This window comes from Eleginops maclovinus, chromosome 4 (genome assembly GCF_036324505.1).
Source record: "Eleginops maclovinus isolate JMC-PN-2008 ecotype Puerto Natales chromosome 4, JC_Emac_rtc_rv5, whole genome shotgun sequence".
NCBI classification, from domain to species: Eukaryota; Metazoa; Chordata; class Actinopteri; order Perciformes; family Eleginopidae; genus Eleginops; species Eleginops maclovinus.
Genome location: NC_086352.1, coordinates 28,177,225 through 28,202,087, shown reverse-complemented (window position 1 = coordinate 28,202,087; position 24,863 = coordinate 28,177,225). Strand labels below are relative to the sequence as shown.

At 40.1% G+C, this 24,863-nt stretch overlaps 1 protein-coding gene across 1 annotated transcript in view; it reads right to left on the bottom strand.

Moving 5' to 3' along the window:
* Positions 1-24,863, bottom strand: part of iqgap1 (IQ motif containing GTPase activating protein 1) — a 44,137-nt gene continuing 19,274 nt past the window's right edge. Inside the window, exons 6-37 of the mRNA XM_063881524.1 lie at positions 24,080-24,147; positions 23,560-23,673; positions 22,404-22,582; positions 21,786-21,873; positions 21,527-21,684; positions 21,342-21,426; positions 21,098-21,261; positions 19,870-20,030; positions 19,613-19,737; positions 18,853-19,016; positions 13,567-13,657; positions 13,294-13,461; positions 12,176-12,318; positions 11,925-12,095; positions 11,740-11,823; positions 11,261-11,332; positions 10,886-10,955; positions 10,428-10,792; positions 9,416-9,579; positions 9,084-9,308; positions 8,331-8,471; positions 8,136-8,220; positions 6,704-6,936; positions 6,462-6,594; positions 6,196-6,298; positions 5,766-5,901; positions 5,591-5,678; positions 4,626-4,835; positions 4,376-4,542; positions 2,721-2,837; positions 2,399-2,507; positions 1-2,105 (exon numbers count right to left, since the gene is read on the bottom strand). Coding sequence (XP_063737594.1) covers positions 1,992-2,105; positions 2,399-2,507; positions 2,721-2,837; positions 4,376-4,542; positions 4,626-4,835; positions 5,591-5,678; positions 5,766-5,901; positions 6,196-6,298; positions 6,462-6,594; positions 6,704-6,936; positions 8,136-8,220; positions 8,331-8,471; positions 9,084-9,308; positions 9,416-9,579; positions 10,428-10,792; positions 10,886-10,955; positions 11,261-11,332; positions 11,740-11,823; positions 11,925-12,095; positions 12,176-12,318; positions 13,294-13,461; positions 13,567-13,657; positions 18,853-19,016; positions 19,613-19,737; positions 19,870-20,030; positions 21,098-21,261; positions 21,342-21,426; positions 21,527-21,684; positions 21,786-21,873; positions 22,404-22,582; positions 23,560-23,673; positions 24,080-24,147 — 4,495 coding nt within the window. The 3' untranslated portion in view covers positions 1-1,991. The remainder of the gene's footprint in view (positions 2,106-2,398; positions 2,508-2,720; positions 2,838-4,375; positions 4,543-4,625; positions 4,836-5,590; positions 5,679-5,765; positions 5,902-6,195; positions 6,299-6,461; positions 6,595-6,703; positions 6,937-8,135; positions 8,221-8,330; positions 8,472-9,083; positions 9,309-9,415; positions 9,580-10,427; positions 10,793-10,885; positions 10,956-11,260; positions 11,333-11,739; positions 11,824-11,924; positions 12,096-12,175; positions 12,319-13,293; positions 13,462-13,566; positions 13,658-18,852; positions 19,017-19,612; positions 19,738-19,869; positions 20,031-21,097; positions 21,262-21,341; positions 21,427-21,526; positions 21,685-21,785; positions 21,874-22,403; positions 22,583-23,559; positions 23,674-24,079; positions 24,148-24,863) is intronic.

Sequence of the window (24,863 nt, the reverse complement as noted above, 5' to 3'; positions counted from 1 at the left end):
CATTGTATATGTAGAGCTTTATTCTAAAACATAATATACATTTAATGGACTGAATTAGAGCACATGAAGAGATGTAGAGACAATAAAGCTCTTTTCCAATAACAGTGTCAACCTCTGGTCATGGCATCTTTACATGAGACAGACAATTAACATTTTGTTTAACAGGTTCTCATCCAAGGCCTCTTAAAATGGCTCAAACTCTGATACAATAAACTAAGAATTAAATGGTGTCCAGTGACATCTACTGGACCCACAGGTCTGTAATACTGCACATCCTCAGGATTACTTACATTATCTGTTTTAGGGTTTTGCAACGAGCATATCATGGACCGACAACATAAATATAAATAAGGGCAACTTAGTCAAATTATTTTCAAAAAGACATTATAAAAATCTGTGTGTTGAATGCCCATCTAACACTTTAGATCCAGCCCTTTGTTTTACAGATTTTAGCTTACTGAACTGACTTTGGAATGTATTAATGATCTGTGTTTCAGTTATACACGATGAACAGAGAGATTAAAAGGAAATATATTTCCAGTAAGTCATCTGAGTAAGCTAATTATCATCTGCATATCTTTGCATGCTGAAAGTGCCACGTCACATCCTGCTCATGCATGTTGGAGCTAAAAAAGACATGCCCTGCAGTCGTGGTGGCTGCTCAGTCCCGTACAAAAAACCAACCAACATACTGACAAAAAAATGGAAAGAGCAAAAAAGACAGGGGAGAAAAAATGAATTAAATATTAACTACACAACGAGAAACTAATCACTAACAGCCCACAGTTTCTTAAATTGTCAATAATTAACTTCTGACTATGAAAGCAGTTTGAGAGTATATCAAATGTGTTTGATGTATTTTTAATTGTATAAAATGAGTATTATCACCCTACCAATTTAAATTTGTACTTGTTTCTACATTTTATTTAATAAAAAAAAATTGAACTCAATATGAGCAGGCTGCTAATTTTGATAAAATTGTTTTTAAAGTCAATGTGTGATGCCCTTAATTTAATGTTAATCAGATTGATATTTAGGAACAATTTTACTTAATATATATATATATATTCATTATTAATATTTTGTTATTGTTTTTATTATTATCATTGAAAATAACATTATGTTCTTCAGACTAAATGCACGAGACATTAAGTTAAAAATATGTTACAAATATTTTGTGATTTTACAATGCACCATCAGAAAATTCTTAAAATCTTAATTTTGAAGGATTGATTTAAGACATTTATAGAACAAATAAGGGTCTTTCATTTGATTAATTTCAAGATTTTAAGGATCTGCTGAAACCTTGGTGTGTTTAGGATGTGGTCTGGTGGGTCGAATCTCAACAGTTTAATCATTTTCCAATCAAAGCATGTGAAAAACACTTAAATATATGTATGTATAAAAAGAGAAGTAGTCTTCTCTAATCTTGTTTTTTTCCCCAAGACTCTTAAGTTTTCTGTCCAGTTTTTCTCAAGCAGCAGATAATTGAACACAAAATGGCCCAGAGAAGTTTGCCTAGTGAATATAGCCTAACGCCGGCACGTGCACCGCAGCCCTGCTGAAGAGTAAGCTAGCGCTTTAGTTTTGGTGGAGGAGATTTTCAAAAAGCGTTTAGCATTCAGGTGAGTGGATAAACAGCTAATAAAGACACAAAACGTGATCTCTTTACATAAAACGTACATTTTATAATTAATCAAGGCCCATGCACGAGATTTTCATAACCTATACGCAGTTACAGACAAAAAGACAGTGAGAAAAAAAAGCCTCCAGCAAGCTTCTGTAGCGTACTGACTATTCCATTAAGAATAAAGCACATATGATAATCCACATAATACAAAATAATGCACATAAATTTGCATAAGGCACATGATAGAAGTGCAGTAGGGAATGTGTAGGAAGCAGGGTGGTTCAGGTCAGGGCTTTCTGCAACCCTGAAAGCGGGTCTTGTGGTTTGAATCAGTGTCCGTAGCCCTTTTATCCTTTTCTTTCTATTTCCCGTAAAATTTCTTGTTGAGCAGGAAAATGAGCAGGTTGACGTTGACGGTGGCTTTGTCGAAGAGCTTCATCACCGCCACGCCTTCATACTGCAGCTGGAGTAGATCCTGATAAACAGACATGGAAAGAAAAAGTCAGCCACAATAACAAAACCACAACTAAACTAAATGTGTTTTCATTGGTTTTCCTAGACTCTTAAAAAGGTATTTTTAAGACTGCATGGATATCATTTAATACCAAAGGATTTTATTCATACTGAAAGAAAGTTAGTAAAGGCTAACCTGAATTGGGTTATACGGTCTAGGTTTCTGTGTATATTAATGGTCTGAACAGGCTAAAATCCCAAGTCCGGGACATCTCTAAACAGTAAAAAGAAAGAGATATGAAAGTGAAACATTACCTGATATTCCAACTGTAACGTATCCAAGTGCACACCCATGAACTTGGCCTTCACCTCGAAAACGCCGACAGTCTCTGCTGGAGAAATCTCAAAAATAGCATTTTTGAACCTGTGAAGAGTAAACGGGACGACATATCATTAATGTGGAGAAAAGATTAAATACACAACATGAAACTAAACAATATCAGCCCTTCGATTATTAAATTGTCAATAATTTAACACACTGCTGACACTTCAAAAAGCCTATGAAAGCAGTTTTGAGATGGAAATCACACATAACCGTGACTTGTAGGTGTTAATTTTGACGCTTAGCAGAACTCACTGGTTGGGCTGCAGATCCTCGATGGCGATCAGCACGCCCTTCTCGTGGAGGCGGGAGGCGGTGTATTTCTGTGACACCTGTTTACTCTTCTTGGCCTTGTTGTTGCCTGGTTTGGCCCTGAGAAGAAGAGAGTGAAAGACAAGTGTACAGCTTGATACCATCTCTTAGCACTTAGTGTGAATGATTCTTCAAGTCTTGTTCAACATGTTTGGAAAATGGGATGTTCCAGAATGACACTAATAAAAAATGAACAAACCATGTATTCTGACCACCATCCGGTGTTTACTTTGCAGAGTATACACTGTGGCTCTCTGATAAATACACCGTCAGCTGTTTCATGTGTATGCGATTTGCTGACACAGAATAATTCCACTTCTGACTAACAGATGCCTCCCATAAAAAGGAAGGATGATCTACTCTGGTTAAGATCCTGCTCTTCGGTTCCCACAGATTTCCTATCTAAGCAGGCAGCAGCTGAGTTGAGTTGCATTCTGCACTCCAGCAGTAAAAAAGCACTGGATTAGAAGTCCAAAATCAAAACAAGCAGGAGGGTGAGGATTAACACTGTGACCCACAGCCTGATACAAAATTACCCAGTTCAGATTTTTTGCACAATTCCTAAAATAAGCTGTGAAAAAGTAAAAAGGGGATCACAGTGCTATATTTCATTCATAACGTGTGGGGGAATTAGCCTGATAAAGGTCAGATACCTACATGTACAGTGTAGGGCTGCCTTTAGGGACTTTTTTTAAAGAATTAGACAGAGTCTGCACTCTAAAATATAAACATATTAATAACAAATATTGGTTTAATTTGTGTCCGGTTCAATTTGTTAAAGAAAAGAATGTTGGAAATAATTTCCCTTGATTAAAAAAAAACCCCGACAATATCTGTTTATCTATCCCATGTAATATCATATTTTCCCTGATAAAGAGCGGTGCAGGAATGACCCCTAAAACCCGGACATGATTTAGTATTATAGCACCTCCGGTTTTGCTTGTTTCAACATAAAAGTTATTTTTTTGTGTGTTTTGGAAAGTTATCTGAAATAAGGTCTGGGGTTATCCTTAACAGATGTTTATGCTTTGTTTTATGACATAACATACGTTAAAAACTCCACTGCCGAATGTGTTGAGTACAGTCTTCTATGTGTCCGAAAAATGGTGTTTGTGACTTAATGTCATTATTAGCGCCTTTAACTTAGCGGTGTTGATGTGAAGCCATGTGACCGTGATGTAGCTAGTTTATAGCCTAATGTTAGCTTTTAACTTTTAGAATTTTAATTTACGCTTTAAAAATATCCTGTGAGTTTGGCTGGCACAGCGCTTATTTTCCACTTCAATCCAAAATCCAATGAAAAGTAGGACCCCCACCTTGGATGTTAACTTGGCCCAACCCCAGCTAACCCTCCAGCATGAAATATAATCCCTGTCTTGTATGTGTAAAATAAAGATGGCAGCGAAACAGTTGAAGCTTCTGTCTGCAGTTCAATCATGCACACATGTGGGTTGTTTGGCCTGTCAACAGGAATCCTATATGATTCACATTTCAAAGGTAAATGTAAAGAAGAAGCCAATAAATAATTAAAACATGTAAAAAAAGGAATTCCCCGCTGCATTACATTTTATTAAACAATTTTTAAAAAGGTCACTCACTTGCACTTGCTGGCCAGGTTGTCCATGCACGTCTTGATATACTGATTGTAGGAATCGATCTGGACATTGAAGAAATTGGTCTTTGAATTGAGCGCGGTGTTGGTCTGCTGAAGTCTCACCAGCTCGGCTTTCCTGCGCTGGCGATACCGTCTCTGATTCCTGATGTCCTGTAACACAAAGATCACATTTATGTTAAACATTGAACACTTTAATTGTCTAAATCCAGGGGGATAATTACATGTTTTTTTACCTTGGCTATGTCGTTGATAAGGTCCTGATAGCGGTTCTCGGGGTGCACCTTCCCCAGCTCGGCGAGCCTCTGCAGGTTGCTCTTGATCTTGTCCTTCTTGCCCTGCAGCGTCAGGCTGTCGTCCACCACCGGCTTCACCTGTTTCATCTTCTCTGGGGTCTTTGCGTCTCTGATGGCTCTCCTCTGCATGGCACGCTGGTACTCTGCTTCCTGTCATCCAGGGAAACAGGAGGAATTATAAATAAGTTAGTACTAGGTAAACAATGTTTCCATAGAAAGAGCTCTAAATAGCACTGTATCTTTAAAGTGCAGGCAACTATTTCAACACTGTTAGCAGCTTACACCTTATTTACTTAACATTAAAGGAATTTGTGGAAAGTAGTGGATGTGCTTTGCCTGATTTGCTACAGCCGCTGACCAATGGCCAAAAACAAATCTCCTGGCAATATGAGTTATTTTCACGCTTCCTGCACTTTATAGGCTTTAATCCAATAAACAAAACTTTAAAAAAGTAAACAGACTTGAGTTCTGTTAATCTGCACTCACTTGCTCCTCCTTAACAACTGTATGTCTCTCAAACTAAACTAAATTTGAATCGCAAATTAATTTGGAAATATTCACATTTTCAAATAGTCACATTTCCACGCAGCATCATATCAACTTCATTATTGCATTCAGTTTTCAAGTTTATTGGAGTTTAGGTCTCTCAAATTGTATAATGTGCTTCATATATGAAACCGTCATTCAAACAATGTTCTTTCCTCAGTGTCACATTTTGAATGTCTGCTTAAACTGCTTGCCATTTGTACTTCCCCAATATATAAATAACATAAACATGATCTATTATGAAAAAAGCAACAGGCTTACCATATTGTGGTGAGGGTCTGGGTGTACATAGTTTATGGCAATTTCTTTACATTTCCGGTTAAATATGAACAATATGAACCCTAAATGGTTTGTCTGACCTGCTCGGTGCTTGCTGCCAGGTCCAAGATCTCAGTGAGAGTATCCCCAGGCTGGAACCTGATCACATCCACGATGAGCCTCTTGGTGCTGTAAAGAAACATTTAAGAACCATTGGATTTTCAGAAACAACCATATAAAAGTTACTCTGTAAGCCATGAATGTACAGTATCTTACTTGAGCAGCAGAGTCCGGGCGTCCATCTCTGCATTGGCCTCACCAGGGACGTCAAACTTGTTAGTGAGGGTGAGAGACACCTCCGTCTTCCCCATCAGCTCTTTGTTGGGGTCGTTAGCAGGGAGAGGGTTCTCTCCTGAGAGTGGATCAGATGAAAAGAGATGTTGATTTAAGGCAAGTAACACATTCACAGGGCATGATACCACAAAACATGTTAATTAGCTTTTAAGTATATGTTCTCAAAAAGTATACAATTATCCCAGAAATATATATTCTTTAAGAATTAATTTAAATCTCATCGTTCTTAATTTGTTTTTACCAATATTTCGTCACTGCTTTCTACTTTTTTTACTTACATGCACTTTAATTTTGCAAAACAGATTTTCATTGTTGTTAGCCTTATTACAATAAAGTTCCAATATATTCTCACCGATGAGGGACTCCACGGTGGGAACCTCGCCCAGGTCCTCCAGCAGCTCGTGGATGGGGTCATTGTGCTCTGGAGCGATGGCGTCCTGATGATCCAGCAGCAGCTAACAGGAGAAAAGAACCATCATTGTGTTAGCCATACTTACGAAGACCAAAACTTTCAATCATCTTCCTCTGATAATGAACAATCCAGGCACCAATTGACTATATACATATGAGCAGTTGGGATAACATGAGACAGTGAGGTGGAAGGAGGTCCAAACTCACAGTGTGAGTGTTGATGATCTCTCCAATGGAGATGTAGATGACAGGTTTGGTCACAGTCACCAAGTCAGAGTACTGATCCACATTGAACTTATCCTCAAGAGAGGGAACGTCACACGCTGCCAGGAAGAAACGCCTGTGATAAAAGAAGGAAGGATAAAGTCAGATGGTCCAAGGAAAAAAACAGGTAAAAAGGAAGGAAAGAGATTTCTTGACAGGTATTTCTATAACAGTTAACAACAGACCTGAACTTCTGGTAGGAGGCGCTAAGATATTCGTTGATGGGATTGAGGTGGGCGTTGTCTCCCAGGAACATCTTGTTGGAGGCAGCATGCTGCAGCATCTTGGCAACAGAGCCCAGGTTTCTCCGCTGCTCTGTGGTCAGCTGACCACCCGCTGATACCTCAATGATGTCGAAGGCATCAGGGGCCACAATGGCTGGGTTCATGTAGCGGTAATACAGGAGGTTCCCCACAATCTGGAAAGTCGCAAATAAAATGAGTCAGTTGGTTAAAATAATAACTACGAGCAGATGTGACTTATTTTTTTGTGATTTACGAGTCAATTACAATAAGTTGGCCAAGCATATAAAGACTCTTATAATTGGAAAAATTACGTAACGTTTCAAATTAAGACTCAAGCAAAAGTTCAGTTATATTAAAAAGGTGCTGTTTTGTGCGTAAGCCCTGAGAGGCACGTGAACAAATTTCTTTGGGTGATAGGATCTTCTCAGATTGCTTCACTTGTTGTTGTTTTTTACTCTGTGTAAATAAAGATTTATTTTGTCTCGATAATTTTACAGGAAAAACCACACATGCTTTTTATCTCATTGAAAACATAAGGGTGGTGCACTTCACCCTTGTGTGGCCAAAACAAGAATTACAACAACACGCTCTTTCACAGACCAAAAGGAACTTAGTAATAATATAATGCCAAAGGTTTACAAGGTTTTTAAGTCATTAAATGAACGAATAACCATTTTTTTATTGTCACCTGCCTCTCTGGACTCCCACAATGAGATACAGCCACACACAAAAATACTAATACATGCAGTATTAGTGAATCAAACAGGAAAACAGAAACAAAGAAGCAGTCATTGAAAAATAATTATTCTCTTATTATCTTAACACTTGTTGTCATTCAAAACAACAAGCTGCAAATGACATCTTTGTTGGCATCTTTATATTTAATAATTACGGTAGTATTCAGTTATTCATAAATTAGATGGGTTGAGCTTGGGTTGTTAGGTTCTACAGAAAAAAAGAGGAAAGACTCTTGACCATGTCAGGACACAGCTTGTGCAGGAGGAAGAGGAAAGCCAGGAGAGTGTCAGGGTTCGCCTTAATGTCAGCAGACACCCCCGCCCCGACAGACAGGCTGCAGCTGGTCGAAAAGGCGGATAAAGCAGAGCAAGAGCAAGAAAGGGAAAAAAAAGGAAAGTAATGTTTAAGAAACAGTGAAGAGGGAGCCAGGCAGAAAATAAAAAAAATACTTTCAACAAAGGGGCCAGAGAGAGAAAGCTTTCAACACAACTTCTTTCTATCTCGGTATCTGTGTGATGGGTCAAGCTGTGCGGACTGGGAACATAAATATATATTTTGTGTGATGTGGGTGAACTGATCCTAACCCTATGACTAGGAAATAACAAGTATAAACACTCAAAATAAAGCAGCAAACCTTGAGAAGCTCGTCCTCAGTCGCATCAGGGAATTTCTCATTAAGGGTGTCCTTCAGCACCTTAGAGACAAAACGCATCCCATATCTGATGGACAAAAACAGAAAGTGTGAGACAGGCAGGGAGAAAAAATAATGATGGCTGCTTTGAAAAAGCTGATGATGATGGTGATGCTGAGGATGCAGAGAGGAACGTACGGAATTTTATCCACTGAGACGATTATGGCCAACAGAAATTTGTCTGTGATCGTCTTCATGTTCTTGATGGACGCCTCCAGTCTTGTCCTAACCTCCTCGTGGGCCATGGCCTGTTCTGGAGTCACGTCATAAGGCAGCTTACTGTTGAGGACAGGACAGGAAGAGATGAAGAAATATAGAATCCAGTGTTCATAATGTGCTTTATTGTGTAGTACTGTAGATATGCAAAAAAATAGCTTTTGAAAAGTAGATGTGTTTTTCTGAAGAAATTAGCAAATGCGTTTTCTTGAATTATACATTTGTATTATAATATATTATTTAATGTTATTTTGTGAAACCATGCAATCTGTTTTTGCCAACTCCCATCTGCAAACCAGATTAAATATCTTGCTTAGAAAAAAATCAACAATGCCTTGGAACAAGTTTGATTAACGACTGGTGCTTTACAAGAGCATTAAAGGGGCCCCATTATGCTAATGTTCAGGTTCATATTTCTATTTTGTGCCTCTATTGTGACATGTTTCCATGCTCTAATGTTTAAAAAGCTCTTTATTTTTCTCATACTGCCTGTTCTGCAGCACCTCGTTTCCCCCTCTGTCTGAAACCAGAGCCCAGTCTGGTCTGATTGGTTGGCCGGCCGGCTCTGTTGTAATTGTTTAACTGCTTAGAGATGTCGCCCCTTAGCCTATCACCTACAATCTGTTGGAGCTCTAGCTTTTGCAGTAAGTTTGTTTTATTATTATATTAGCTCACCTGGCCTCTCCAGTCTGCGTCTCCATCTGGTTCACCCAGCTCTTGTAGATGTCCACGGGGTCGGTCTTTATGTTTAGCGCTTTGTCATCCATGATCTCCTTGACGACAGGGGCCAGAATCTGCCGCAGAGCATTCTGTCCCCTCGCCCCTCTGTGGAAGCTCACCACCATCTTGATGACGGTCGGGTTTCCTGTGATGATCTCCTTCATCTCGTCCACCTTTGACCTGCGAACAAAACATGATTACACATTGTATTTTCCAACCAGGCCTCATGTGATTTAAACCTGTGGGTATGAAGTACTGTTGACTGTGTTTCAGTGTGTGCTTCTCACTTGATCTCCTCCTGTAGGGCAGTTTTGAAGAGCTTGGTCAGCAGGTATTCCTCCCTCTGGTTGGAGGCGTAGTTATACAGGGTGAAGATGACGGAGTCCATGAACTTAGTGGACTTATTCTGTGGCATCTGGAAGATCAGCTTGGCGAGATAAGTGGGGTTGGTCTAAAAGGAAGGAATATTATAAGAGAGTTTAAGACTGGAAAAATCACTGCCGTGAGTCTGTTTTTCAGAAGACAAAGGCTCCTTTCACACATACAATGCAACCTTAAAAATATGTTGAAATGACTCGGAGGAGCTGTATGTGAGAACAAAAATGTCTTTATCGTTAGAACAGGATATGAAACAGGCTTTGCACTGCCAGCTTCCTAGTACTGAATCTGAGTCATGTTCAATATGTGAATACAGTAGAGACCCTTATAGCCCAGAGAATACACAGAAAACAAATGGTTGTGTTGATGACTTTTCTATCGCGGTTTGCAAAAATATTGAAACAAAAGTATCATGTTAGGGCTAAGAAGAGGTGATTTTACATGAAACAAATATAACCTTGCCAATTTGGCGAATTTCTTTGTCTAATGGCAGAAAATTAAACTTTAAGACAATTTTAAGGAACAGCAAGAGACCTGATTAAGGAAATGGGTCTTCAAAAGGGGATCCTGGGTGTTACAACAGGGGCTCCACCATGAGCACAGCAACTTAATAGCATAAGGTGTTCTATTTATAAACAAAACATAACACTCAATTTTTACAAGACGTTGTAAAGTAACTTTGTTGAATTCAAAATGTACCAGCTCTTGATTGATTAATATTGTTTTTTGAGCTGTTGAGTGAAGCTAATTTAGCAGCGATTTGCATATTTGACCAGCCTTTGGCTGATGCTAATTTCCAAGCCCGCTCTTATCAAAGGTGTTATTTTGTGTTTGTACTGTGACATGTCTCCATGCTTTAACGCTCAAAAGGGGTGTGTGGGAGAGAAACTCCCTCTGGAGGAAACTTTAGTAAAATCATACCTGTAACAGATAAAAGAGGAACTGGTAGGCCTCCAGTTTGACCCTCTTCTCCTTGCTCAGGGCCTTTAGCCCCCCCCTCTGCTTGTTCATCATCATCATGTCGGACAGCTGGCCCTTGTTCTTCCTGGTCAGCTTCTTGCTGTGGGACACCACCTCCTGCAGCGTGATCTTGTTCTTCACCAGCAGGCCGATCTTGATGTCCATCAGGTTCAGGTCATTCTCCAGCTGCTGGTTGGAGCGGATGTTGGTGACCACCTCCTCACGGAGATGCATCAGCTCCAGCTCCTCCTGGAAGTCCTGGTCGCTGTGGTCCAGCAGGTGGACAAACTTCCTCACCACTGCCATCGGAGGATCCTCAGCGCTGACTGCGTAAGGAAGGAGATTTATAGAGTCAAGCTACAGCAGACACCAGAGAACAATTCAAAGCACTATAAAATGTCTGTTTGGATGCAACTCACTCAGCGTCTTATAGTCGTCTCTGGCCTTGTTGGCTCTAATGAAAGCCTGAATCTTCACCACCTGATCGATCTGCAGTAGGAAACAGCAATCACTTGGCTGATCAATGTCTTCATTAAGCTCAGGAATGCACTGTGAGCTCAAGGGGAAATGACTCCGCTCATGGCTGAGTTTTAATGAGCCTCCCTCTAACCCCACAGGACACAGACTAAATGTCAACAGATGTCAGGGGAAATGTATGCACAGAGATCTACAGCTTTTATTAGAGAACCACACAATTTGTTTACTAAAAACCCTAAAAGACTATTTGTCCTTGTTATAGTCCCAAACTCAGTTATCTGTGATCTCTTCATACAATATAGGACAGGAATACTCACGTGATCTTCAAAGTACTTCAGCCGATCCTTGTATTTCTTACGAGCTTGGTGCATCCGAACCATGGATTGGATCTGACAGAGACAAAACAAATCCTTTAGTCTTATCTGTATTTATACAGATTTGCAATTATTCATGAGAATTGTAAAGTCTAAATGTCAGAAATGATTGAAAAAAGATAAATGTAAAAGAAAAAAAGAAATCCCAAAAGTTAAAAAAGGTTTCAAAAACATGCTGCTGTTTGTGACAAATAAAGGGAAACATGCACCTGTATTAACAAGGCAGTCTGGCAGTAATCCAATATCTTCATTAATCACATTTATAAAACAACAAATCTTTTTATCTTTTTTTTTTCAGGCTGATGACGTCATTAAAATATAACAATAGACATTCAAAGCTTCATTGAAACAATCTCAATAGAAGCTTTGAATGGGAAAAAGTCACATTCAGTACATCCTTAGACATTGCGTTATAGTTTTACCTTGACAGCCTCATCAGTGTGGTCTTTCAGATACTGCTTACGGTCTTTGAACTTCTTCCTCTGTTGGTGGCCTTTCCAGTGGGCCTGACAATAATAAAAAAAATATTAAATTGAGGATCAGTTTAATAATAAGTCCTGATAGCAAACGAGAGTTAGCATGTATGAACTCAGGGTGGCAGGTGTACCTGTATGCAAGTAACAGCTGGTTCTTGGGATTTCAGGAAGTTCACTCTCTCCTTTTGGCCATTCCTCACCAGGTAGCCGCGGCAACGAGCTTGCAGCTTGGCGATCAGAGACTCGTTGGCCAGCCACAGCTGCTCGCGATTATAGGCAGTGGTTACCCCGGAAACCACAGACTGACAGGGAAGAACAATGAGTTTAACATGGTCCTAAAAAGCTGCGCCATTGTGCTGCAATCTCAGGGGCAGGGACCTACCTGGATGTCCTCCTTGTTGAGCTGGGTGTTGTTCTGCAGGAAGCCCTCCGGCTCCACCCAGGTGCCCTCCTTGCCCTGCAGATTGTAGTAGTAGTTGTGTCCTCCCTTCACCCAGTGCTTCACCCACTCACTGCCATTATCACCTGGACAGACAGCATTACAGAATACAAGGGGACAAGATGGAGCCTGAAGTTAGCGAAAAACCTCTTCCATCTATTTCCTCTTAAGAAAAGGATTTCTTAATTATAACATTGGCGATTTAAAAGGGAAACTTCACCCATATTCAACAATCATACTGAACATGTTATCAAATTCAAGGAAAGTCCAAAAGTATTGTTTAACTACTCTCTACAAATTCAAAAGCAAAAATGTCATCAAATAAAAGATGTGGAAGTGCTCTTTAGACTATGAATTGTGAAAAGGTTCAAATGGAGGGGAACCTACGGTACATATCGGAAACTCTTTTTGTTTCACAACATTACAATAGAATTAAGCTCATTTGGGTATAAAATGCAAACAAAATCAGTCTGCCGTTTATTGTCTAAAAAAGCAGCTCCAGACAATTTACTTGATGATATCACAAGCTTAAGACATACTTTGAAAGAGAGTCATGCTCACATGCATCAATTAATGGTTCTTAGGCCATGGAAATAAAAAATGGGATTTTGTTTCCTTTAGTTATTTTCATCAAAATCTGAATCTTAGAAACACAGTGGGCAAATTGACCTTGTTACAGCAAAGGGCAGAGTGCAGATAAAAGGCAAATAAGATAAGTGGACTAGAATATCAAATAAAGAGGCAAGCGATTTAAAGAATAATGAAGTAAGTGAACTAATACAAGTTGAAAGTAGCAACTGCATATCTGTTGTGGTTTAATGACATTTCATTTAATGTCTTTCATTTCACAGTGAAGGGAGCGAACACCACAAAGTATGGTACTTTTATTGTTAAGTCTAATATCCTAATTCGGCCAATCTATGCAACCTTTAAAAAACTGGAAACTGCTGAAAAGATGCATCCAAATGTTATCAAATAGTAGATTATCAGTACATATGCAGAGCAACTGTGTAACTATCTATTTGTGATCAATACTTTTACCACTCAATAATTCTCCTCACCTTCTGCCTTTTTCTCCTCTTTGATCTTGGAAAGGTCATCCTGGTAGGTCTTCGCACACTCAGAGGTAACGCCGTACAGTCCGGCCCCGGGGCTACGCAGTGCCGCTAGTGTCTGAGCCTGGTCGCCGCTGTCCACCGCCTCATTCACAGCCTGGATGGACTGCGAGACTACAGACACAAACGTAAAAAAACATCAGTCTTTGCTGCTCTTCTTCTCATTCTGAAATATTATACATGAGAGGGGCGGTAAATCAAAACAAAGTGTGCTCCTACACTGTAGGGCCTCCTGTGTGTCCTGGTTTGCCTTCAGAACAGCATCCTGGATCTCATCCAGCCACAGCACAGCAGACGGGTCTTGGGTCTCCTGGAAGGAAACAGGACAATATGTTCAGAGGACAGCGAGCGAGCAAGAGAGCACACACACACACACACACACACACACACACACACACACACACACACACACACACACACACACACACACACACACACACACACACACACACACACACACACACACACACACACACACACACACACACACACACACACACACACACACACACACACACACACACACACACACACACACACACACACACACACACACACACACACACCTGGAGTTAATCATGGCTGCATCAGGAAGCTTAGGTTTTCTCTTCCAAAGCAGGAGCCCCAAACCAAAGCGGTGTTGTTTGTTTTGGTTGTAATATATTATTAAAAACAGCATATCAGACTTCTTTTTACTACTCAAGGACTGAGTAAACCCCCTCTGAAGTAGGTCTTGCTGCTCTGCTTCAGTATTCTATAACTACAAGTTACAGTGACTCTACTTCCCTCACAGTTAAAAAAAAACTAGAGGTGCAACCGTTATGGCAGCTTACATTTTTTTCTTTTGAAATGTATTTAAAAAAACAACAGGTCAATCTTGCTGCCAGTTCTTATAACCTCAGTCCCAATGTAGACAGTAGTGGGACAATGAAATCCTCAACCTCATTGTTCAAGATGTGGTAAGCAGCTGTCAATTTACAACATCACTTCGGGTGGCGTTATATTCTGCTCTGTTTCCTGCTACGGTGGGTGTCGACATCCCTCGCAACTGTGATACATTTTTACATGTGTGATGAAAAGCTCTTACTCTGATTATGAGGGACTGTCACATCCATGCTGACACACTAAAGCTGCTCTAAATACGCAGAGGACTGTCACATCCATGCTGACACACTAAAGCTGCTCTAAATACGCAGACAAGCGGTCACACCTTTTACATTTGACCAGTTATCAGTAAAAACACCACAAACAGACCTATAAAAGTAATTAATGTAATTAAAATGTGTTTAAAGGGTTTTTCCTGTATGTCCCTTGAATCCATTTGCTCAGACAACATCAAGGCCTTTATACTGAAAACTGTTCAACACCATTATTATGGACTGCAGTTCTCCCTAATTACAACCAGATGGCGCACTCTGTCTCTGTATATCATGTGGCAGCTGATTGCTACTTTCTGTTGCTTTCCTTGGCCTGGGTAAAACAGGCAACTCGTTAAATGTGAGTCTCCCCCTCCACGTGTCCCGCCCCTTTATGCTGGGCTGCAGGGTAGATGAGAGGAGGTGTGCATGCATGTGTGTGAGAAAGAGGTGGGCGTGTATGACTGATACTCGATCTTGAAGGTTTCTGACGGTAGGGGAGGGGACAGCTAACATCAGCAGCAGCATGCAACACCAGGACTCGTACCTTTATAGTAAACAGACCCATACCTGTTGATTACTGTTTGCATGTTTGCACTTGGCCACATAAGTGGCATGTGTGTGTGCGGTGATGAGTAGCTGCCCTTTGCTGGCAGCAGACAGGGTGTGGTGCAGGATTGGATTGGAGCATGATTTGGGCGTGACTTTGTGTGCTTCACACGTTGCAAGCTCATCATGGAAATAGAGGAAGTGAAAGCTGAAGGGGCTGGTTGGTTTAAAATTCAGCTTTGTTTTAACCATTCTTTCGCAATTTTTTTTCTTAATTCATTAGAAATCATGAGCAATGTTTCTACACTGCATAGGTAACAGTGTAGTCTGTAGTTTTCCCTCATTTTTAACACTAATTTTAAAACTGTTTACTATATGTCTTTAATAAATATATAGGCCTATAATAAATAAAAATTGTATTGTCATTATTCATTTCCTTTATTTTTATTTTTGGTCTTTTTTATTAAATATAATTTTTCATTTAATTAAATCATTAATTTTGCTCATATTTTCTCTTTATTTTTTATATTTTATTTCATATCCTAAATGTCAATTTTCTTTCAATTTCATTGTTTATTTTTATACGTTTCCCCTTTTTGTTTTCTTATTTTTTAAACTGCTCTGTGTTATTTATTCAATATCATCTGTCTCATATAATGAACACGTCATTATCAATTTAAAATTCTAGTATACAGTATAAATGGAATTGAGAACTGACACAATGATATATTGTATGCTTAATCTTCTGAGGTCCAAAAACTATTTAAAAATAAATAAATAAAGGTAACCATGAGCTTACTCATATGCGTGTATGTCTATGGGCCATACGCCTGAAGCATGAAAACACACATACAGAACAAAGCATGGCTACACTGAAACCTACACAGTCCCCTTTGTGTTGGTCGCAGTTAACCTTCTGAAGAAGCGTACTGTAGTGGACTATATTATGCTTGTTAGTCAGTGCAGTCTGGGCCGGACTTCCTTCTGTTTATCCAGGCACAGCCCTCAACCCACAGTCAGTGCTGGCCCCTGCCTCGCTGTCTCTGACTAACTCTTCTAATACTGCACAGTTAATGAGGCGACACCAAGAAGCCAGCCACAAATTAAACCACAGGCGGAAAAAACGTTGCGGCTTGCTTCTTCTCTGAACTCCCCTGCCATCATATCACCTGGAAATACCCCCTCCTGCAGCCTGACTGTATCTCCACCATGTGGGTCCTCTCCTCAGTTAACCCCATCGAGCCTCTGTGATTCTCACCCCCCTATCAGCTGGGGAACATCTCCTCTCCTGCAACGCTTAGATCCCAACAGGAAGCTCACACTGCCCTAACTACTTCCTCTCTGTCTTTAACTAATGGCCTCAAACAGAAACATGCGCCAATCAACAATCAGAGGGAGGTGTGTGTGTGTGTGTGTGTGTGTGTGTGTGTGTGTGTGTGTGTGTGTGTGCGCGCGTGTGTTCCTGGTGCATTTACAATGGTCAGCTTTCTGCCCTTTTATGGAAGCAAAAGACTGCTTGTTATTTCCTATGCCTGTGAAATCAGCAGGAAAATAGTTCTTTTTTTAAATCCCCAGTTTTTTTACTTGTATTTTTTGTTCTGGGTCCCGTTATGAAAGTGTCCCGAGTTCCCACATGATGTATTCCAGGGTTTAGATATAACTGATGGCTGTTGACATTTCAAAACAGTGTGGGTAGCGGCCAAGTATTTTGGAGTCCAGACCTGATAAGAGATATTTTGAATCTATATTTACACAAGATAAAAACAGACTCAGTACAAAGATGGATACACTTAGAGTTGCTCCTTTGAAAAGACCCTATTATTTTTTAAGAAATCGAGAGAGAAAAATGCTAATTTAGTCATATATTTTTAGACTACCTTAAATTCTTATGTCTAGTTTAAAAAAAGCTGGGGAAAAAAGCCCTGAATTGTTCCTTTAAAGGGCTGTTTTCTTAAGAACCTTGTTAGTTTTTATCACATTAAGTCAACTTCATCCTGTGCTCTTATTTATTAAGCAATCAGTCAGGGTCATTTAGGTATGTTATCTGAAATAACAATTTAAAAAGATGTATTTTAAGTGTATTTTTCTTTTTAGATTATGGATATTGTAGACAATTTGCTCTAACCAAAATATAATCTCATCTAGATAAAACTGTCTTTGACAAAGATATTTAGTCATAGTTTTAGATTACTAAATTACCAGGGGAGGGAATATCAAACTTTGAGTAATAATGACACTGTTTATGCTTACTAGGCCTTTCCACCTCCTCTGCACCTTTGTGCTCTGTGGTGAAACTGAATCCACCTCTTGTAGTCTGACCTCACCTACAGATGCGTTGGCCTTTGCTTCTCCTACGACAGGAAAACAAACTTAACATGGCCGCCTTCCTGTGACATCCTATGCAAATGTGCTGCACGTACACACACATTCAAAACCACGATCTTCGGCTCGCTTCATTCGAGTAAAGATAACAAGCAAATGAGGGTGCTGATGAACTACCTCCAGGAAAGGCTTTTCAATATCATGTCTGGACTTGGACCTGCACATGGGAAATAGGGAGGGGTAAAAAAAACTGAAAAGATAGGTAAAACCTCAGAAAGCTGAAGAGACAGAGGCAGACATACGACAGGAAGTGACACACCATGACATCAGCCGTCTGGTGGTGTCATGTGGAGCTCAGAGGCCTGAGTCACATGGAGACATCTGCTACAAGCATGGGTCTACAACCCCATTCATCTGTGACCACAGCACACACCACAATAATGTTTCTGCTGCAGACGGTGCATGTGTATTTAAGGTCAATTGATTTAACCCATAATGGAATGTATTGTGTTTTTAACTATGAAAGGCTTTAAGGTGATGTCATGCACCCTGCCCTGAGCCCTTTGGCTGTATAGAGGCTAGAGGCTTCTTAATCTATTAGAAAAACTTAAGGGTAAAGCATCAGGAGTTCATAAAGTATGTTTTTCTGTCCAGTTTCAATATGCAGGCTTATATAAAAATATAGCAAATGCTTAAATTGAATTAAAAAAAGGTGCCAATCAGGGTCTTCCAAAAGTGGAAACAAGGAGAGACATTTGGGATGCAAAAGCCCAAATTCAGGGGCCTCTGGCACATTCTAGTGACACTATTACATCTACATTAACATACATTTTTATTGAGTATGTCAACTCGATTGTAAAATAATCGTGAATCTTTGTAAAGGACAATTAAGCTTCAGGTTCATTTGAACATACAAATAGTATTTAAAGGAGTAGTATTTAAACCAGGCCTATTGATTATGTATGTATTTATTGACACTTTCAATATAGGGGTTAATCCTGTAAACCTAAACAAAACCTTATTAACCATTATTTGTCAAACACTGGAGAGTACTCTGTTCTTGCCAAGGACACAGGTTTCTATAAATTAAGGGTATAAAGTAACAGAAATACTGAGTGTAATTTACAGTACAGCATCAACTAAAGCAAATATTGAATATCACTCCATATTTTTGGTTCCTCACTTGGTTCATATGCCAAGCAATACTGTATTGGTTCCTTACAGTTATCAATTGAATGAGCTGCAGTTAAACTCTTCAAAAGTCTCCATGTAACTGTAGCCAGGCACGGTTTGCATATAATGTTTGCATAGTGCTCACCCGAATTACATTCCCATTTAAAAAAAAGCAAATCACAATAGAGAGGGACCCGGGAGGAGACACACTAACCAGTGATCATCATTATCTATACCATATGCTGGTATAGATAATTATAACTTTATTATCCCCTATCTAATTCCAGCTCTCTTAACAAGGATCTTCTCAGTGTTTGTGTCTTACATGAGCCTTCTCTCTGCGGGCCTCCAGCAGTTTGTCGTGGTAGTGCTGAGCCACAGACGGGTCCACATCTGTAAGCTTGGCTGAGGGGTTTTGCAGCATGGACAGGGTCTTCATTGGATCGCCTTCATCCAGGGCCTCATTGATCAGCCCGATGGCGGCAATACCTGCACAAGAAACAGATCAATTAAAACTTTGTGAGTCTATGATCACAATACAAGATGAATTGGAAGATATAGAGAGAGGGAACTTTCCAAAAGAGTAGAAATGTTGTCATGAAGCTCACTGAATCATTTTTAACTGTATTCCTCTGCATTAATACTTTTTCCAATGTTTCTTTAAACCTCCTACTGATATGGGATACTAAATTATAAACTGTCACTATTTTAAAATGTTTACCATCAAACCTTGGGCATGTTACTTGTTAGCATACAAGCTATTAGCGATGACAAGGAGGGAGTGTTTTTGGTTTGGTTTGTCTGTCACAAGGATTAGGGTAAAACTAATGGCCTGATTTTCATAAAACATGGTAAGAGTGTAGCATGAGCCAAAGCAGAAGCTGTTACATTTGGGAGCGGATTAGAATCATGGGGCAGAGAAAACTTATTTTCAATTCCGTTAACATTGCAAGATATGGCCTTGGCAGAGGTCAGTGTTTTCTGAATGCCTTCCTAGTTATATGTTGTGGTATCCATTTTTTAAACTTTAAACATGAAGACATTTGAAATATTTGGGTGTGAATGGATTGCAATGTGTGTCTTACGTTCATGCTCCTCATGCACAGTGAGATTGACTTGGTCGATGCAGGCTTGGATGTCGTTCCAGGTGAGATAGTCGGAGCCCTCCTCTCTGGCTGCTGCCTTCAGACGCATCAGTTCATCCATGTACCTGAGGAACAAAGGCACAACATCATCAGCCTGCCTCCGTCCCATCAAGAAGCACAGAAAAACTTCAGACAGCACTTATCTAATGTGTGCGCGCGTGTGTGTGTGTGTGTGTGTGTGTGTGTGTGTGTGTCACCTCTGCGCATATTCATCCTCCACATTACTGAGTCCAGTGACGACACTGGACAGCTGTTTCCAGAGGGCTGCTCGGTCCCCGGCGTCCATCGCCTGGTTCATCAGCACCACTGACGACAGCATCTCCACGGCAACCAGAAGTTCTGGGTGGGACAATGAGCCCTGAGGGAAACAGGACACAAATTGACCTCATCCGTCAAACTGCCACTGAAGGAGACCAGAGGCAGACATGGCCTCTTGACTTGTTGTTCCACAGTTCAATTAGAGGAAACATGGCCGAATTGAAACATCAGAAACACACTCTAAAGCAACAGGTGATAAAGTAGTTAGTTATAAAACCAACACACTGCTTTTAAATTACATGGATTTGTTATGTACTGTAGGCTATGCCTTACAGGAAGACTTTGTAATCAGTAGCAGAAGTAGTATGTTTTAACTAATATTAATGCTCTGCCTTCCAATAAGTAATATACGGCTTCAACTAATTCATATTTATATTACTGGCTCTGTTCACTCTTTAAAAGTCATAAAACAGTACAAAATGGAAATCTGTTACAAGGGCAAGCACGCTAAGTTGTGGTCATGGCTTTCTGCAATAAATGGTTAAAACAAAACCTATGATAGGAATTGGGGTTCGCTCTTGACATTTCCAATGGGGTAACATTAAGCTATGGCCTTGCATTTAACTACAATTTATTCCAATTTTCAATTTGAACTTGTAGGGTTTGGTTATGATTAAGTGTTGAATCATCATATTTCTATCCAACAAGATGTGATTGAAGTGCCTCATCAACAACATGCCTTACTTCTATTATATTTAATTGGAAGTGTATGTCTTTGTATGTTATATGGAAAATACAATTAACTAATTGTTTCAGAATTTGTATGTCAAATACAGAAAAGTAAAGTGTGATGCATTCATTGTATGTTATCATTTGTAAAACTAGGCGATAAAGGTAGGAAGTTTGTTTTTCACTTATCCGTTGATAGAGTAAACTTAGATATCAACACAGTGGGCTGGATTGCCATGCCACATCTGTAGAAGTATATACACACTGAAGTTTAAAGTTTAGTTTGGTACTGACAAGATCAATAGTTTTCATTTTTTAGATTACCGCATCCCTTAATTTAACCTGAAACGCCACATGAAACGATGGTGTATGTGCAGCTTCTATGTATGTACATCATTGTATCTCCCTTTGTGTGAGTGTAGTTCTCGTTGTGTGTACCTCCGAGCTTTGCTGCTGCAGGCAGACCAGCTCTCTCTGGTAAAGGTCAGCTGCGCTGGGGTAGACTTCAGGCAGCTGAGCGTCAGGGTTCATCAGCTCCTCCACCGTCTTCTCTGCCACCCCCGCCCTGATGGCAGCGTTGATACGTTCAACTGCCTTCAACACTACACACACAGAGAAAATTAACACTTGTGCAGATATAGTGGGAAAGAATTTTTTTTGTTATAAGAATGTATGAGCATACTCTTTAGGTAGCCTGCTGCAATCTCATTAGACACGTCCACGCCGTTCTGCAGCTCATCTTTAGTCAGGGCTTCTCCTGGAGATAACTAATAAGAAAGAAATTGAGTTGAGATTATATCGAGGAGACAAAGAAGCAGCACCATTTTCTCAACATAAATACAGCTTGTTTTGCACTCTGAACCCCACCTGGTCTTTGTTCTCTCGGTTGGCCTGAAGCTGTTTGAGGTACCAGCCTTTGTTCTGGGCCTGCAGGTTCTGGATGCCCATGGCTTTAAGTGCCTCATATAACTTGTCCTCATCGCCGCTCAGCAACGCCTGCTCGGCTGCACTCAAGGCGGTGGCCACTGCGGGAGACAGGTTGACATTTTAATACAGCACCACGGAAACCCAAAACAAATGAACAAATCGGTAAATAAACGTGTGCGTGTGTCTTTGCGTGTCTTACCGTTGACCTTGTTGACATTGCCCTGAATTTCCGCCTGGGTTAGAAGCTCGTCGTAGATATCTCTCTCTGCGTCGGCGTTCTCCATTTGCTGTGTGTGGCCAACAGCAAATAAAACATAACAGCATTACACCACTTATCATCACAAACCTGCAGGACATCAGAGTAAAACATGTATCTTTGCGGTTATTTTGTTCTCCTATTACCATCTTTAGGGTAATTCAGTTACTATGCCTGTTGGCACAAATTTACATTCTAAACTCTACATTAATCTTTCATTGTAAGAACAGGCTGGCAAATCTTATGATGGAGTGATTTTATTACTCTCTCTATGTCTATCTTCCAGCCTCCCTTCTTTACTGGTGTGGTTGATTTAATTTCTGCTGCCCCAGTGCTTTGCGTGGCCTCAGCATTTCACTCCTTTTTCTTCTGCTGCAGGCTACATGGTTTAATTATCCTCTAATCATAAAGTGGACAATGCCTCAACCTTTTTTTATTTTACGACCACCTGATGGTCTTTCAAGGATAACGTGCCCCAGGCTAACATTCCTCTCCGGCCTTCAGAAACCATCTGAATACACAGCACACTATCTGTGATCGCTGAAGTTTAAACCTTCATACCCGTTTGCGTGAGTTGGCCACCTTCTCTCCCTTGGCCTGGTACAGTGTGTCGTGGTACTGGCGAGCAGCATTGGCGTCCAGGTTGACCAGCATGGCGTTGGGGTTCTGCATGGCGGCAACCGTGCCCTCTGGGACGCCGTGGTCGATGGCGTCGTTGATGGCGATCACAGCAGCGTGCACTGAGGATGAAAAGCAGAAGGGGAGGAGCCGGCATTAATTGCATTTGGGGGGCCATTAGATCATTTAAAGTATCAATCAGTTAATAAAGTTCTATATCTTGTTGTTTAAAGTATTTCAACTGAAATAGTTAGACATTTGGAAAGGGTGTTTATTCCCTTTTTTGCCGAGATATAGATATCACTGTAATCACTCTTTTTATTTCAACAAATGTATTATTAATACAGACAAGGTACAGCAAGAAAACAAAATAAGGTGAAGCGGAAGGGCAGAAAGCATAGCTTTTAAAGAAAGTAGCCCTATGGTGAGTGTCACAGCAAGGGAACTTCAGAAGTATTGGTAAATGGATAGTTTCAACTGTTGAATAAACAAAAGCTAGCAGAAGCTATAGCTCTGTGTCCAGTCAAATGCTACGCTAAGCTAAGCTGCTGGATGTAGCTTAAGATTTGAAGTATTTGATCTTCTGATTTAACTCTAATGGCAAGAAAGTGAAAAGATGCGCATTTCCAAACTTTCATTTGTCTTTTCATGTGGGATAGACTTGTCTGGACTGAGATTTGCTGCACAGTACATACAAATGGATAGAGTTTGGCAGTGACTTACTTGATGCAACATTACCTACAGTATATCAATGTTACCTCAAGGTTAAAGGACAAAGTAAAAATAAAGCCATTATCTTCGCAATTAAGGGGAAACCGGTGTTTCATTCAAGCTGTAATTGTGTTTTTTTGTTTGTTGTGAACATAAACATATACAAATAAAGCTGTCTTTTTTGTTTTTTAATTGACAGATAATAGATGTTACTGTGTAAGCAAAATAGGCTTGAATGCTTGAAGACTTTTGTGGCTGAGTTTCGCGACGCCGAGAGGGTCGAAGAGATTAGTACCAGTTTTCATTATTGAAGCATTAATCAACTAAACTATTTAATTTGCAGCTATGACATCCTGCCCTCTCCCAATGACATCTGAGCCCCACTCACAGGCAGCTTCATCCACAGAGAGCTCATTGGCCAGGATTCCGCCAATCTTGCTGAAGGCGGGCATCTGGATTCCATACTTTTCCAGCTCGCTCTTCATGTTGTTGATCTCCTCCTCTGTGGGAGAAGACAGAGCAGAAGGAACAGATCAATGGAGGGAGCAGACATGGTGGCGGGGGGGCTGGGTTAGAGTAGGGAAAGACTGTGGAGACAGACTGTTCCTGGCTCATGTGAGATAATCACATTTCTAACTCCGACTCCGGGATAAGGAGATACGCGGGAACACGACTGACAGGAAAAGCTCTCACAATTACTAATGACTTTCACACACTATGGCCTGCTGGGTTAAAAACAAAGCTGTGTGTAACCTCTCTGTGTTCAGAAAAAATCTAAAACAATTTAAACTTCTTGTTAACCTTGGCAGTGTAGTGACATTTGTAATGCTCTGGATTTAGGCTGACATAATTGGGTTAACAGGGACAGAATGCAGAAAACAGATGCACATTCTCGTGTTGAAGCTTACCAGTGAAATCCACTTTTCCATACAGATCCTGGATCTGGGGGGCCAGACCGAGCTTGAACAGGTACAGGCTGTAAGACAAAGACAATAAAGAATGAATCATTGCAGAATGGGCAGTAGCAGAGCTGAAACATAACACCAAAATGGGAATGATACAGGAAAACAAAATCAAGAAACCTTATGACAACAATAAAGAGGAGAGTGAGAGAGGTTCGAAGTTTGACCAAGAAATGATCAGAATGTAACCCTGTCACTTCACAGGAAAACCGATGTTTCTGTTGCAACTTATGAGGATCTTTTGCCGCATACGGGGGATGATTCAAACATATGCAGAGGAATTTATTTGTTCCAACAATAAAATGTTGCTGACTAGGACTCCCTAAAAACTTCTGTGAGGTTTTTGTTCTTGATGTGCTTTTTTTTTCTCATTGGTTAATCTTTTAAGCTAGCAAAACTGCAACGTTAAAAAGTTGAAAATATTATATTATATAATTTTATAAATAATAATTTTGTTTTGTGATCATTGATTCAGGAAGTTATACATACATGTGGCTCTTTACTGCTGGACTAGCTGCAACCACTACCTTACTCCACTGCAGACCTTCAAATGACTTTTACCTGACCGTACCATATCGTGTGTAATAGTCCTAAAATGTATTAACATTTAGATGGACTAAATTATTTACCATGTTGTATCCTAGTGCCAAAACAAGTCAGATTGTTATTTAACACGAACAATTGTGTGACCATGTAGACACATTATACGACAACATGAATAGTATATTCT